General features: G+C 50.4%; 2 protein-coding genes across 2 annotated transcripts; one reads left to right on the forward strand and one right to left on the reverse strand.

Annotated features, from left to right (window-relative positions):
- Positions 1-1031: 1031 nt before the first annotated feature.
- Positions 1032-7331, reverse strand: LOC114042790 (DNA-directed RNA polymerase III subunit RPC7-like). Its single transcript, XM_027861508.1, has 8 exons — positions 7026-7331; positions 4648-4821; positions 4034-4163; positions 2725-2793; positions 2408-2464; positions 2061-2134; positions 1825-1932; positions 1032-1534 (listed from the first exon to the last, which is right to left on the reverse strand). The coding sequence occupies exons 2-8, from the start codon at positions 4777-4779 to the stop codon at positions 1448-1450; spliced, it is 657 nt and encodes a 218-aa protein (XP_027717309.1). The 5' UTR covers positions 4780-4821; positions 7026-7331; the 3' UTR covers positions 1032-1447.
- Positions 7332-9058: 1727 nt separating this feature from the next.
- Positions 9059-12787, forward strand: LOC114042825 (ankyrin repeat domain-containing protein 34A). The gene is made up of 2 exons (XM_027861554.1): positions 9059-9137; positions 9665-12787. Exon 2 carries the CDS (start codon positions 9793-9795, stop codon positions 11278-11280), a length of 1488 nt encoding a protein of 495 aa, XP_027717355.1. The 5' UTR covers positions 9059-9137; positions 9665-9792; the 3' UTR covers positions 11281-12787.
- The last annotated feature ends 770 nt before the right edge of the window (positions 12788-13557 follow it).

A 13557-nucleotide genomic window follows, 5' to 3' on the forward strand; every position in this document is an offset into this window, starting at 1 on the left:
CAAATCTGCCTGTCTCTGTTGCCCAGAGCAGAGTTAGGACTCAGTCCTAATAAGACTGGTGGAATCTCTAAGGGTCTCCCTCCTCTCTGTCACTCTCCCCCAAACTCCCTTTTCAGGATTTGTAGGCTCAGTGGGATTTCTGTCTATTTTATCTCTATTTCCGTATCTGTTTCAGTAGCAGTTCCCAGGCTGGTCACGCTACGAGCCCGTGGCTGCTGCATGTCCAGCTGTCCCAACCAATAAAATAACCTGGGACTCCCTCATTAGCCAATCAAGACTTTGAGGAAATGACTCACCCCAGGGTGGGGTGGAGGAGAGAGCCGCGTGGGCGAGAACATCTCTATCTGCCGTCTCTCTGAGTAACCCTAGGCACCCCCCTCCCCCATCACAAAAGGCACTTACAGGGGACAGGTGAAAAAGGAAGGGGTGCAGGGATGGAAAGATAGGAAGTAACTAAGCTGTTCTCCTTCAGCTCTCACCTCCATCATCGAGACAGCAACACACACAGAAAAACACTTAAGCCAGGGGAAAACCTTGAATCGAGGTTCCTCAGGGATATGAGACGGTCGAAGGTCTCTATTATTAGCACCTGCACTTTCCTTCCCTCCTCCCCCCAAAGAACAACAGCTATTTCTTCTAAACAAGAACGCAACCAAAGGCAAGCATGGGAAAGGGAAGGCTGGCTTTGCCTCTTCCTGTAAACAGTCAACAAGCCGATTCTCAATTCTCCTGGGGAAAGGAGGATCCAAGGGTCAGTATCATTGCCTAGTTTTCTTCCACTGCACATGTTTTTTCATGTATGTTCAAAATAATGTTCCAACGGGTGGGTGGATAGGGTAGAGATATGTATCTGACTCTGGTGGAAGGGAGGAAGTAGGGACAGGGAGGATTAATAAGATGAACCATCTCACCATAAAATATAGTTACACAGTAATGGGGACCCTTAGTAATGATCATCCCAGCTAGGACAAGGTTCCAGTTATATGCCTCCTCCCTCCCACCTCCTTTTTCTAGAATACAAAAGGCAAATATAGAGAACAAAAACTTTATTTAAAAACCATAAAACTGGCCTCATCCCTACTTTTTCCCAACCCCCAATTTTCTCCAAAAAAGAGAAAATTATACAGGGTGGGAACAGGTAGGCAGGGGAAAGGGGGGCAGTTGTAACTTCTACAGATTCTTCCCCTCAAGGCAGAAACTAATAAAAAAAAATTCAGTCCTTTACCTCTGCTCCAAAGCAACAGAGGTAAGGTCCAGCCACCATAATTGGGGGAAGAGAGCTATCCGTAGCCACTAGGCCCTCCTGCTCCTCCCCTCAAGGAGGCAATGTCCTGTCTCTGGCCGGGTTTAGAAGGATGGTGTGCCCATGACCACAGATGGCTAGAACAGTCTCCCAATCCCTAGAGCTGAGAAGGCTGGGGCAGTGGGAGATACCCAATGCTTTTCCTCAGTAAATTGCTTCATCCATGTTATCATCACTGTCACCCCCAAAGTCTTCTCCATTGTCAAAATACGACATGATGTAATCTGTCTCCTGAAAGGGGCAGAGAAAAGGTGAAAGGGAAGAGTGAGGGGGTACTCTCCCCACTTTCATCTGTCATTCCAGGCTTCACTGAGGCCACCCACAGCTACCTCTTAGAAAAAAAGCATGAGATAACTGAATAGAAGAACAGTAATTTTTAGAAATGCTTGCATTATTTCAGCTTCAGTCCTTCCAGGTGACTGAATTTCTCTAGAACCCGGTCTCCCCAACCGTCTGAGGCACCCTGGGACCCTTTGGCAGGGAAAGAAAAGGGGATCTGGTGAAGAGGGACGTTCTCTCACCTCCTCATGCTCTTCATCATACTCCTCCTCCTCCTCATCTTCCTTCTCCTCCTCTTCTTTCTCCTCTTCCTCTTCTGAAGTCACTTCCTCTTCCTTCTTCTCTAAGGTCTTTCGGGGGAAGAGAAAAGAAGAAAAGGAGTGAACAAGAGAAAGATTTAGCCCCAGCCCCCAGAGGGCAAAATCAGAGTATGGACAGACCCCTACAGATCACACACAAAAACACACACACTCTTCACCTCCAGTTTTTGAATGGTTTCTTCCTTCTCTACTGGGGTCTTAGGGGCCCTCTTGGGGATCAGGATGGTTGTCCCTGGTGGGGGAAGGGGAGGAAGGAGAAAATGGAACATCAGGTTGAGATTTCTGCTCTGCCTTCGCTCCCTCCTCCCAGCTCATGACTAGGAAGCCACTTCAACAATGGAACTCTGCTGCCCCTGAGTGGCCGATAGAACAGACTGTATGGGGGCAGAGGGAGGGAAAGGGCCGGGCAGTCAGCTATTTCGGTGCTCTCCAGAAGCCTGCAGGAGGCTGGAGGGGGGAACATTTGTTCCCCCACCCCCATCCTGTGTCATGTAGCAGCACTCACGTTCCTTCTGTAGTTTTCGAACACGTATCTTGAGCTCTCTGGGAAGACGCCTCCAATCTAGGGGAAAGTGGGAAGGAGACAGAGGTCAGTAGGCCCCAGACTTGGGTCTTCTATTGTTAAATGGCTGACAGGGGGCACGGGGAGGTATGTTCCACAAGGATTTGGGAATATGAGGGGGATAGGTTTATAAGGCACTCAGTTGGCTAATGAGTTTGTGGGGAAGTGTCTGAATATCTGGGAGGGTTTGAGGAGAGCTAAAGAGTGTTTGGAAGAATGGGGGCGATTTCTGGGGACTTTTGAGGGGGTCCATCACATACCAGGGTTCCAATCGATCGCACTGTCAATCGGCCCTGACATCTGATACTTGTCTGAATAACGCTCCACATCTGAAGAATCAAATAGCAGGCATCAGAGGCTTCTTCCCTTCGAGGCCCCCGAACAGAGTGGTGGTGCCTGGGGACAACGTTTCCATAGCACCTAGGCACTCTGTCCTCTATCCTGATCACACTCAGAGCTTCAGAAATAGACTTAAAGGCTCTTCTACTAATTCTCCAAAGTCACCAGTATCATTTTTCATTACTCCCCCAACAAAGATTCTGCTCATTCATTTATTCATTAAATATTTATTGATCAGCTACACTCTACAGAACATTGTACAAGGCACTATGGGGGGAAACGAAGGGGTATGTCTGTACTCCCACTAGGTTAACATGCTCCTAATGTCTTGACTCATTCCTAAATATCTCCTGGAATGTCCTACTCAAGCTTGCCAAAATTCCTCCCTCCTTGTTTAGGGAACCTGGCTTAAAACACAAGTCTTCCAAGAATAATCAAATCTACTCAGTTCTAAGTACTCTTTGTCTACTCTTTGGTGGCCCCTTTTCCCCCCATTCACTCAGAAGAACTGTATCTCAATTTCTAGTCTACATAACCAACTCCTGATTTATGTGAACAGTCAATTTCGGTACTCAGGAAGGATTCAGCCTGCCCCACCTAGCACATGCCTGGGACGCCTCTCTACATTATCGTTCCATGTGTGCTCAGAGAACACTAACTACATTTATTATCAGTCTACAGCTTAATTAAGGAAAGAAATCTACTCTATAAAATATAATGTGTGCCAATGCCCAAGGGAACACTAGGGATTAGCTGCCATTTTGATTCAGACATGCCTCTTCTCTCCTCCATGCCTATGGATAACCAAGTATTGAACTAGGGCGTTTTGTAGTCTTAAACTTGTTTCCTATGTATATGTGACTTTTCCTTTACTAGGCTGAGGGCACTCCAAAGACAAAGACTCTGTGTTATTCTCCTTTGGATCATGAGGTCTTCAAGGCTATGGATTGTATCATTCTCATTAAAGTGTGTATGTAAAAATATACATATATACACATACAACTATAGGCACTGGAGACACAATACGTCCATATGTGTGTATGTATATATAGATCTATGTATTTGTTTCACATATGTGTGTATATCTATATTTACACCTATAGCTATATGTATTTGTTTCTTTTCTTTGTTATATTTGTCTCTTTCCTTTGTCTCTCTACCTATGGCCTGATGGAGGGCTGCTATATACACTGGACCTACTTAAGACAAAAGAGTGGAATTCCAACTTACCTCTCTTAGGTGCGGCTGGACGAATGAAGTAGGGAAGCTGCCTCATGGCCCCCCGTAGCTCCTGTTTCAGTGCAAGAACATACTCACCTTCTTCTCCAGAGGGCAGTGGCACTGGACGGAATTCCAGGGGCTAGGTGAGAGCAGGAAGGGCAGGGGTCAGCGTGGTTAGGGCTGGAGATGACAGGATAGCTCTTTGGAGTGGGAAGGTGGTGCTGGATTTGAGGGGTATGGCAGGAACTATCTGGAGAAAGGAGGATCTTCTTTCCTCACCACCACAGAGTGTAAAACAAAGGATGAGGGGAATGTGGGCATGTATGTATGTTTATATGTGTCTGTAGTGTTGGAAGATATGGGGGTAAGATTACAGCAGGAGAGAGATTGGTTCTCTACAAGGATACCCTAAAAAGTATGGGGAGTCTAGGGACATAGCAAGATAAAACATGGTTATTTCCTTCCTTGGAGAATATATATATAGAGAAAGGAGGATGAAAAGGATTTCAGGAGGGCCCAGACAACTTCTAGGATTCTGTGATTTTCTATGGGCAGTCATGAGAGAGAAGAGCTGATTACTGCCAGGATAGAATGACTAGTCTTAGTGAAGTATGAGCACTCACAGGGAAGAGTGGGGAGGGCTTGAGGGTGGGAGGGGGCAGAGCATCCCCCTTCCCAATGCCCACAGCCTCCATGTTGAAGGTCAGTTGACCTCGACCCCGGCCTCGGCCCCGGCCCCCACCCCGGCTGGCCATCGTAGGCGGGGCCTGGCCGTTTAGAGATCAGATGGGCGAAGCCTGATAAAAAAGAGAAAAATGAAGACACAATGTGAGACTGATGAGGTCCCCCACTATGCTGACAGCCAATGGCCTTTGGTTCCAAGTACTCCATTGGCTTTTTCCTCGACCTACCACCCACTCATCTAAAATCTGCCTGCCTCCTGAATGTTGAATTTTTTTTTCTTTATCCCAGAATCAGCAAAAAATTATATTTCCATATCACATCGCTACCTGCGCTCTTTAATCCCGCCCTTTCCCCTTGCCTTCTATATCCAGTTTATTACCAAGTCCTTGACATTTTTATTTGTAATATCTCACATCTACCTCTCTTGCTCCTCCTGCCCCCTCAGTTGAAGCCCTTACCAACTTAGGCCTGGATTACTGCAATAGCCCTCTAACTAGGCCTCTTTGCTTCCAATCTTCAATTCACGAATGGTGGAAAAAGCACTGTATTCAAGATTCTAGCTTTGATATTTACTATTTACTATATTTACTAGCCAGACAGTTTCCTTCATAGAATAAATGCTTTAGAGCAGGAAGTGACTGGAGAAGCTAACAAGTTCACCCTCCCTCCCTTCATTTTATAGATGAGGAAACTGAGTCTCATGAAGTGACTTGCTCAAGGCCACACAAATAGTATCAGAGTCAGAATTTGAACCCAGGTCTTCTGACTTCAGATTGAGTACTCCTTCCAAGGAGCAATGCCTCCTCTCTAGGCCTCTGTTTTTGGAACATATTCTCACAGGGCTGTGAGAATCAAATGAGATAATGTATATCACAGTCCTTTGCAAAACAGCCTTCAAGGGCTACAGAAATATCGGCTATCGTTGGTGATTATGATTGTGCTGCTGCTTGGTTTTGGGGAGAGGGCTTCTTTCAGTTTCAGCAGGGTAGGAAATTCCCTTTACCTATGCAGACCAGTAACTGTTCCATAATTTATAGTCTTAGAGTATCTTAGTGTAAACTCAAATAAACATGGGGGCACTAAACCATATATACATAAGGATCCTTACAGGCCACAAATTGACTTAGGAAACCATATATTAACATTATCTATGTTCTATTGCATTTTTATTTTTTGTTAAATATTTCCTAATTACATTTTAATTCAGTTCAGGCAGCACCAGGCAGTGTTCTCTTGGGTCTCACATTTGACACCTTTGCCCTAAAGGTTTAATTCTTAATTCAGGTAAGGACCTCCACAATCCCAACCCACTTTACCTATCCAAACTAGTCTGTCATTATTCCCTAATACTAATAATCTTTACTGTTGCCTCCAGCCCCATTACTGCATTTAGTCTGAATCACAAAAGATGGTTCTTGATTATATGCTGTTTCTAAAGATTTTATGTCTCTAATGGCTTTTAATTGTTTCATTCATTTCAATCGAGTCCCTCCAATTAGACTGTAATGTCCCAGAGGTCGGAGGCTGTATTTTACGATTCTTCTGAATCCCTGCAACTGGCTTAGTGTAAGGCATGTAGATGGCAAGAGCCTTTGAGTCAGAGGACTTGAGTTCGAATTCAAACTTGCTTTTCAGTGTCCTCATCTGTGAAATCCTGATAGTTTTAGATCTTGTTATTCCATGGTCTGATATTGGATTGGTCCAGGGCGAGGACGATTGTCTTTCAAAAGAAGAAGATAAGAGAGGTCCAGGTTGCTCGGGCAACCAGGGAGAGCTTCTGGTCGGAGGGGAAGAGTGCTGGATTTGGTGTCACGGAGCAGGAGTTCAAATCATAACTCTACTACCTCCTCCCCTGGTGGCTTGGTAAAGTCATTTAACCTCTGCCTCAGTTTACTCATCTGTAAAACGTGGTTAAACTAACTGAAGTCTGATGTCCCTTCCAACTCTAAATTCATGATATTATGTGAATCTTCTATTGGGCAAAGGAAAGAGGGTAAACCTCCCAACACGAAGTAGGTCTTTGCTGGGTGCCTCTCACAAAACGCGCACACGCATGCACACACACGCACACGGCGGCACACATTCTTTCTCCACCCCCAACACCCGGACCACCCGCGCGCGCATACGCGCACACACACATATTGGGAGGTAGGGAGCTGGGGGGGGGGGGAAGTTGAGGGGGGGCAGTCGGGCGGCTGGAGAAAGCTGACCCGTGGTTGCTTCGGCCCTCCCTCTGTCCCAGAGCCTGCGAGCCGGCCAGGGGTGAAACAGACCGAGCAGCGGGCCAGGTACCGTGGAGCCTCGGTTCAGTTCTTACCTGGAACCCCTCCCCCACGCGGTACCCACGCAGCCGCCAAGCCTGCGTCCGGTCAGCCAGTCCGCTGGGTTCTAGGCCCACCTCTCTGCCATCCCTATTGGTGAGTTCTCAGAACCAATGGAAGAGGAGCCGGGCGGGGCGTCCGCACACATGCAGATAAGGAGGCAGGGCCGTGAGTAGTAATAGATATGTGTGGGCTTTGGGAATCCAGGCATACTGAGAACGGTGAAAAGACTGGGGGACTGAGACAGTGGGGTCAAGTTATTTCGGTATGAGACCGTGGTGGAGGAGCTCCAGAATGTGAGAGCTCTGAAAAAAGCGAAGAGCTCCAAGAGTTGCCCTAATATCACAAAATTAAAAGAGCTCCCTCAGGGTGGGCCTCCCCCAAGGAGTCTCCTAGAAATCAGCCCTTCAGAGATAAGTCTTGCTGTGCGGGCTGCTGCAGAATGTCCCGCCTCCCGCCCTACTCCTTTCCTATATACCACCCTTCTTTCTCTAAATTCTGCACGTACTGAATCCTCCCCCCTCACTTCCTTACTAAAAATACCATTCTGTGGGTTGCTGCAGAGTCGGTGAGAGCTGGGAACAGAGAGGGGGAACAGAGGGATTGAAGATTAGGGAACCAGGACTCCCGGGTTCCCAGTCTGTTTCCCACTGCTCTCTTGCTTTTTCTGGACATGCATAAAGGACTATTCTAAGGCCAAGGGGGTTCCTACTATTCTCCTTCTCTATGAATGATGAATAGAGAGCTTAGACTGAAACTGGAAGTTAGACACAAGAATACTTGTCTGGGGAGTGAGAATAGTAGTGGACTCCTAAGGGTGAAATTGAGCTGGGGAATGACTCCTCTTCTCTAACATTCAGTCCTGGTGTTGTTTTTTTTTTTTTTTTTTTAATATCACTACCAGCCCCCTCCCCCAGTTGCTCTAGGGACCATGTGAATCTCTCCAAGTCCCATAGATCCTCCCCAAATCCCCCACTTTCCATGCTACCTCCCAGCTGGACACATACTTACTCCCAAACAGCACAGATGGGAGTCATGGTAACCATGGAGACAGGGCAGGTGGCAGAGAGAAAGAGACAGACAGTGACAGAGACTGACACAGAGAGACAGAGACAGAGGGAGAGATAGGAGAAAAAAAGGCAAAGGGAGATGGCCAGGAAGATTGACAAAGTACAAAGGAGGAAGAAGTACAGAATCAAAGGGAGATAAAAACCTTTTAATACATAGACTGCTTTCGGCCTCTCCGTTTGCCTCATTGTCTCCTCCTTCCCGCCCCCCACCCCGAGATAGAAAAAGAGGAAAGGAATGAAAGATTTACTCTATTGTGTCCAAAAAACAACCATCGTCCACACCTACCTTCCCTAGTTCTGGCTAAGAGACCAACCCGGAAGGGCTGAGTTCCACATGTCTGTAACTTTGTGCTCCCTTTAGGAAGGAAGGGCATACACCAGACACCAGAGCTCTGTGCTGGGGTCTTTTATAGACCAAATATGGACACATTAAGCAGAGCTCTTGGTCTCCTTTTTTCATAGAACTTGGATTTACGATGTCTGGGTCCAACAACCTTTGAGAGTGTGATTGTGTCACGTGTGACTTGTCAGGTATAGCCCACAGCCACAACACGTCAAGTCCTGGAAATTGGTAGCTGGGGAAGCCTAGCTAGAATTTGTGCAGGCAGCCCTGATGGGGCTAGGGAGAGAAGAGATACCCAACTTAGGACTGGATTCTACAAATAGCTAGGTTTAAATGGCTAAGATATGTTAGTCAGGCTTAGAAAACCTGGGGCAGTGGGTTTTGTTTTCTGGGGTTTTTATGGGGGATTGGGAAAGGAGCAGATTTGGTGCCTGCCACCCCCACCCGCAGAGACACGTCTATAAATAGCTCTGTCGAGCTCCGCCTCCCCCCCCCCAGCCGGCGCTGCGCCCGGGGCGCACGGGAGGAGGGATCTGGAGCAGTGGAACCTAGGCTCGAGCACAGATACAGTGGGGGCCACAGAAGCCCACCCTCACCATGTGGGTGCTTAAGGACCCGGCTTCTTCACCCAGACTGCACCCTGGTCCGGGTCCCAACCCAGGCCCTGGCCGGGAGGAGATTCTGCGGACATACAGGTATCTGGGCACACCGCCTGGGAGGGGAACAAGGAGCGGGAGATAGGGAACACAACTGGAGAAAGGGGAACTCTGGACTCTTCCCTCTTCCAGTTTAAGACCCTTGGACCCGAGCCGCGACCCCTCCCAGAGCTGTGGCTCCGAGGAAAGGGGGAAGGCACTGGGAATGTATGGGTGTGCGCGTGGGAAGGGGGAAGTGGTGCTACTGAGGGGAGGTCTGCGCTCTGGCAAGAGCTATTTTGGAGAGAGGATGGGGAAAATCGGTGGCTGGAAATGGCTCGGGGGCTGAGGGTGAAGGTTGGGGTGCGGACATTCCCGCGCGTGCACACACGCACTTGCACGAGCATTCATCGCAGGCGGGTGCACGCGAGCTCTTTTTTCAGACAAGCATTTAGGGGGGCATAGTGGCATGGGGCAGAGGACGGAACTGTGTGCCACGGTGACCCACTCCAAATCTCTGTATCTCTATGATTCCTTGTCTTGTCTCTATGCTTGTGTCTGTCAATGTTGGTCTATCTCTCTGACAGGGAGCACCGTAGCTGCTGAGCCTCAGTCCTCCTCTAGGCACTGTCCCCATCCTTGTCCCGCATCTCCCTCTCCACCTCTTCTTCTGGTAGTTTCAGCCGCTGCCTTTCTCCCATCCACCACCTTGGCCATGCTGCACGCCGAGGGGCACGCTCTCCTGCGGGCAGTGGGGCAGGGGAAGCTGCGCTTGACTCGGTTGCTCTTAGAGGGAGGTGCTTACGTGAATGAGGGCGACGCGCAGGGGGAGACTGCACTGATGGCTGCCTGTCGGGCCCGCTACGACGACCCCGAGAACCGGGCCCGCATGGTACGCTACCTACTGGAGCAGGGCGCTGACCCCAACATAGCCGACCGGCTGGGGCGCACGGCTCTCATGCACGCCTGCGCCGGCGGTGGAGGAGCTGCAGTAGCCACCCTTCTTCTAGCCCACGGCGCGGACCCGTCGGCCCGCGACCACGCTGGCGCCTCAGCTCTAGTCCACGCGTTGGACCGCGGTGATCGCGAGACCCTCTCAGCCTTGCTGGAAGCCTGCAAAGCCAAGGGCACAGAAGTCATCATCATTACTACGGACACTTCGCCATCGGGCACTAAGAAGACCCGGCAGTATCTCAATTCTCCTCCCTCGCCGGGGGTCGAAGACCCGCCCACCCCAGTCCCAAGCCCAGGGGTTTGCATGTCGCCTTCGGAAATCCAACTGCAGACTGGAGGGGGAGGAAAAGCAGTGCTGTCTCCCCGGGCGCAAGAGGAGGAGGAGAAGCGAGACGTGTTCGAATTCCCCCTCCCTAAGCCCCCAGACGACCCCGCTTCTTCCGAACCCCTCCCCAAACCGCCCCGCCACCCTCCACCTAAACCACTCAAGAGGCTCAACTCCGAGCCTTGGGGACTAGTCGCCCCTCAACCGCTCCCGCCAGCCGAGGGGCGACCAGCGACTGACCGATTGATTGCCGAATTTAACGGCCTGGCGCTGACTAGTCGACCTCGGCTCTCTCGGCGCCACAGCACCGAGGGGCCTGAGGAAACACCCCCGTGGGCTGAAAAAGTGATAGGTGGAGGGGCCCTTTCCCGGCGCAACACGGCGCCAGAGGCCCAGGAATCGGTTCCCCTGCCCGGGCTGAAGCAGAAGCTGAGCCGCATGGAGCCGGTGGAGGTAGACGGCCCCAGTCACCTATGCACTGACTCTGTGGACTCTAGTCGCTTGTCTCATGAGCGCCGCCGGTACAGCGCTTCCCCACTCACCCTCCCTCAGGCCAGCTCAGTTCCTTCACCTGGGCAGTCTCAAGAGAGCCTTCCGGGGGCGGTGTCTCCTCTGAGTGGGCGGAGACGGAGTCCTGGGCTGCTGGAACGGAGGGGCTCTGGGACGTTGCTCCTGGACCACATCTCCCATACCCGGCCAGGCTTCCTGCCACCACTCAATGTCAGTCCCCACCCTCCCATCCCAGACATTCGACCTCTGCCAGGGTGTCGGGCTCCATCCCTCCCTGCTCCCCATTATTCCGGGGGCCTTGGGTCTCCCAGAGCCAAGCGGAAATTAGTGAGACGCCACTCCATGCAGACAGAGCAGATCAGACAGCTAGGGGGGTTCCAGAGTCTAGGGGGACCAGGAGAACAAGGGCGTTGAGGGGTTAAGAGGAGCTTGGAATGGTGTGGACAAGGCTATGGCAGGGCAGGTGAGGCCACCAGCTCAAATGCACCATGCACACACACTAGAGGCCACTTGTATGTTGCTCCTAGGCACTGCATAGTGCACTCTTTGCAGAGATGCACATGTTCACGGGCACAGAGCACTTTACCTGAAAGGTCACCAGGCTTCTCACATGTACTGGGTAGTCACGCATATATAGGGGTTGTGTGTGTGGCTGATGCAACCATGCACTTGCATGTGGGATCAGCAGGAACTCACAGGCACTATGCACTTGCATGCACCATAAGGTCAAAGGTGCTCATTGGCACAAGGGCCCCCAAACATATTTGCACTTGTTCACTGGCAGTGACGTTACCTGCTAATGACTAGTGCCTAACCTAACACCCCTCCCCCCAAAAGAAAACCCTCCACGATCCTTTACCTTCTTGTGCTTGCAATTATTTATTTCTATTTATTAAGTACAGTGGCACATGCCCTATAATGCATTATTTACACACCCAATCCCAGTGGAAATGTCTTGACTCTTTTGGGATCCCCTTTAACCTACTTACTAGGTTCTCTGGGTTCTCTGATCCTCTGCTCTCCCTTCCCGACTTCCACACCCCACACAACTCGGGAAAATGTTGCTTTCTCACCCCTGAGTTCTCCGTCTGGGAGGGAACCTCTTGAGGCACCCAGCTCTGCCACTCCCCTCATTGTTCCCTCAACTCTTCCCTCTTTGCCTCCAATAGACCAGATACTCCCTTACCCCAAATCAATTCATTATATCAGGTTGTCTTGTCTTCCCAGGAGGAGTGGGGCATGCAGTCCAGACTGCTCTTTCATGTGAGCTTCTGTCCTCTCTAAGGCAGAGGAGGGCAGTGATCTGAATCCCCCTCTGGACATATCAAAATAAAGGTGTTCAGAAGTTTCAACCACGTCTTTCCACTCACTTGGGAGGAGGGAAAGGGCTGGGCAATACTGAATCTAATCTTGATCATAACTTAAAGATCATAACATAAAGATTAGTGAAAGCCCTGCAATGGTGGTAGAGGAAACGCTAACAACTTTCATTTCCTCATCTTGAAATTTCAGTTCTTTCCTCTTATTTTCCTTTGGATCCCTAGGATCTAGCTATCTCAGATTCACCTAAAGATAAGGATAGAACATATGGATTTAGTGCTCAGAGGTAAACAAAGTGCTTTTTACATCAAAACAACGCAATGAGAAACGTAGGGCAACTGTTATACCCATTTTATAGATGAGGAAACTGAGTTGGAGAGACTGAAGAACTGGCCTATGATTCCATCAGTAAATAAACAGGAATGAATTCGTCCAAGATCTAGTTGCCTCCCGGGCTCTTTCTACTTCACCACTTTGTTTAACACGCTTAATGATCCACTGATCTGAGGATATCAAACCACTTTCACGGACACCGCCCCTCCCCACCCAGCAAGGGTCCTCAGCCTCTCCGCCTGGACTTCACTTCCTACACAAACCCAGGCAGGCAAGTCCGACCGGGTAACCTCCAGAGATACCTGTTCTATTCCCCCTCCCCTACATCTCTCCCCCGCCCTCTCCCCCGCCCCCTCCCCCGAGGTACTCAGGGGGTTCCGCCTGGAGTTTAAACGGTCATCCTGGTCCTTGTGTGGTCCCTGCTTGCAACCTCCGCGCTTCCCTCGGCTCCCGAGAGCCTCTCTGCCTCCAGAAGGCTCCCCGAGGGGCCAGCAGGACTTGATGTCACCCAGCCGGGTAAGACTGCATCAATTAACCGGGAGGTGCTAGAGTCCGGGCACCCAGAAGAATCCCGCTTTCTGGCCGGACGCCCAGCGGACGCTAGGGGCCAAGTCTTGGGATCTCGGGGCCTAACTGTAAATCCATCCAGATGTTGTCCCCACCTCCACCAAAGGAAGAGACGGCGAAGCAAAGACCGTCAGCAGCCGCCAGCCCCCAAGAAGGGTCAAAATGGGCGGATGCTTTAGAATCTAGCGGTCTCACAGCTGCTCGCTTCCGCCTGATCCCGCCTCCCTTCGCCCACTAACACAGATCCTCTTTGGAGGCGTCCAGATTTTGACCCGCCTTCCTCGAAGACGCCTGGATTCCTATTGGTGAGAATCCGCTTTTCTTCTCTTCGAATGGCTACCGCACTAGCTCCACCCACTGTGGTAGTCTGCCTGCCGTGGGGAGGCAGGCTTTTTCCTCCCGCCCCCTGGCTGTGATTGGCACAGAGCCGGCTCGTCCCCGCCCCTTCATGACTGACAGCCAGTAGAGCCC

The sequence above is a fragment of the Vombatus ursinus genome, unplaced genomic scaffold (assembly GCF_900497805.2).
Source record: "Vombatus ursinus unplaced genomic scaffold, bare-nosed wombat genome assembly UNPS02014768.1, whole genome shotgun sequence".
In the NCBI taxonomy this organism is placed as follows: domain Eukaryota; kingdom Metazoa; phylum Chordata; class Mammalia; order Diprotodontia; family Vombatidae; genus Vombatus; species Vombatus ursinus.

Bases quoted from the DNA above. Each gene is read 5' to 3' on its own strand.
- LOC114042825 (XM_027861554.1), top strand. From the start codon at position 9,793: ATGCTGCACGCCGAGGGGCACGCTCTCCTGCGGGCAGTGGGGCAGGGG.
- LOC114042790 (XM_027861508.1), bottom strand. From the start codon at position 4,779: ATGGCCAGCCGGGGTGGGGGCCGGGGCCGAGGCCGGGGTCGAGGTCAA. The intron at 2,135-2,407 runs GTGAGTGCTGCT...TTCCCCCACCAG, and splicing joins TCGAAAACTACAGAAGGAAC to GGACAACCATCCTGATCCCC. The intron at 1,535-1,824 runs GTGAGAGAACGT...TGCCCCTTTCAG, and splicing joins ATGATGAAGAGCATGAGGAG to GAGACAGATTACATCATGTC.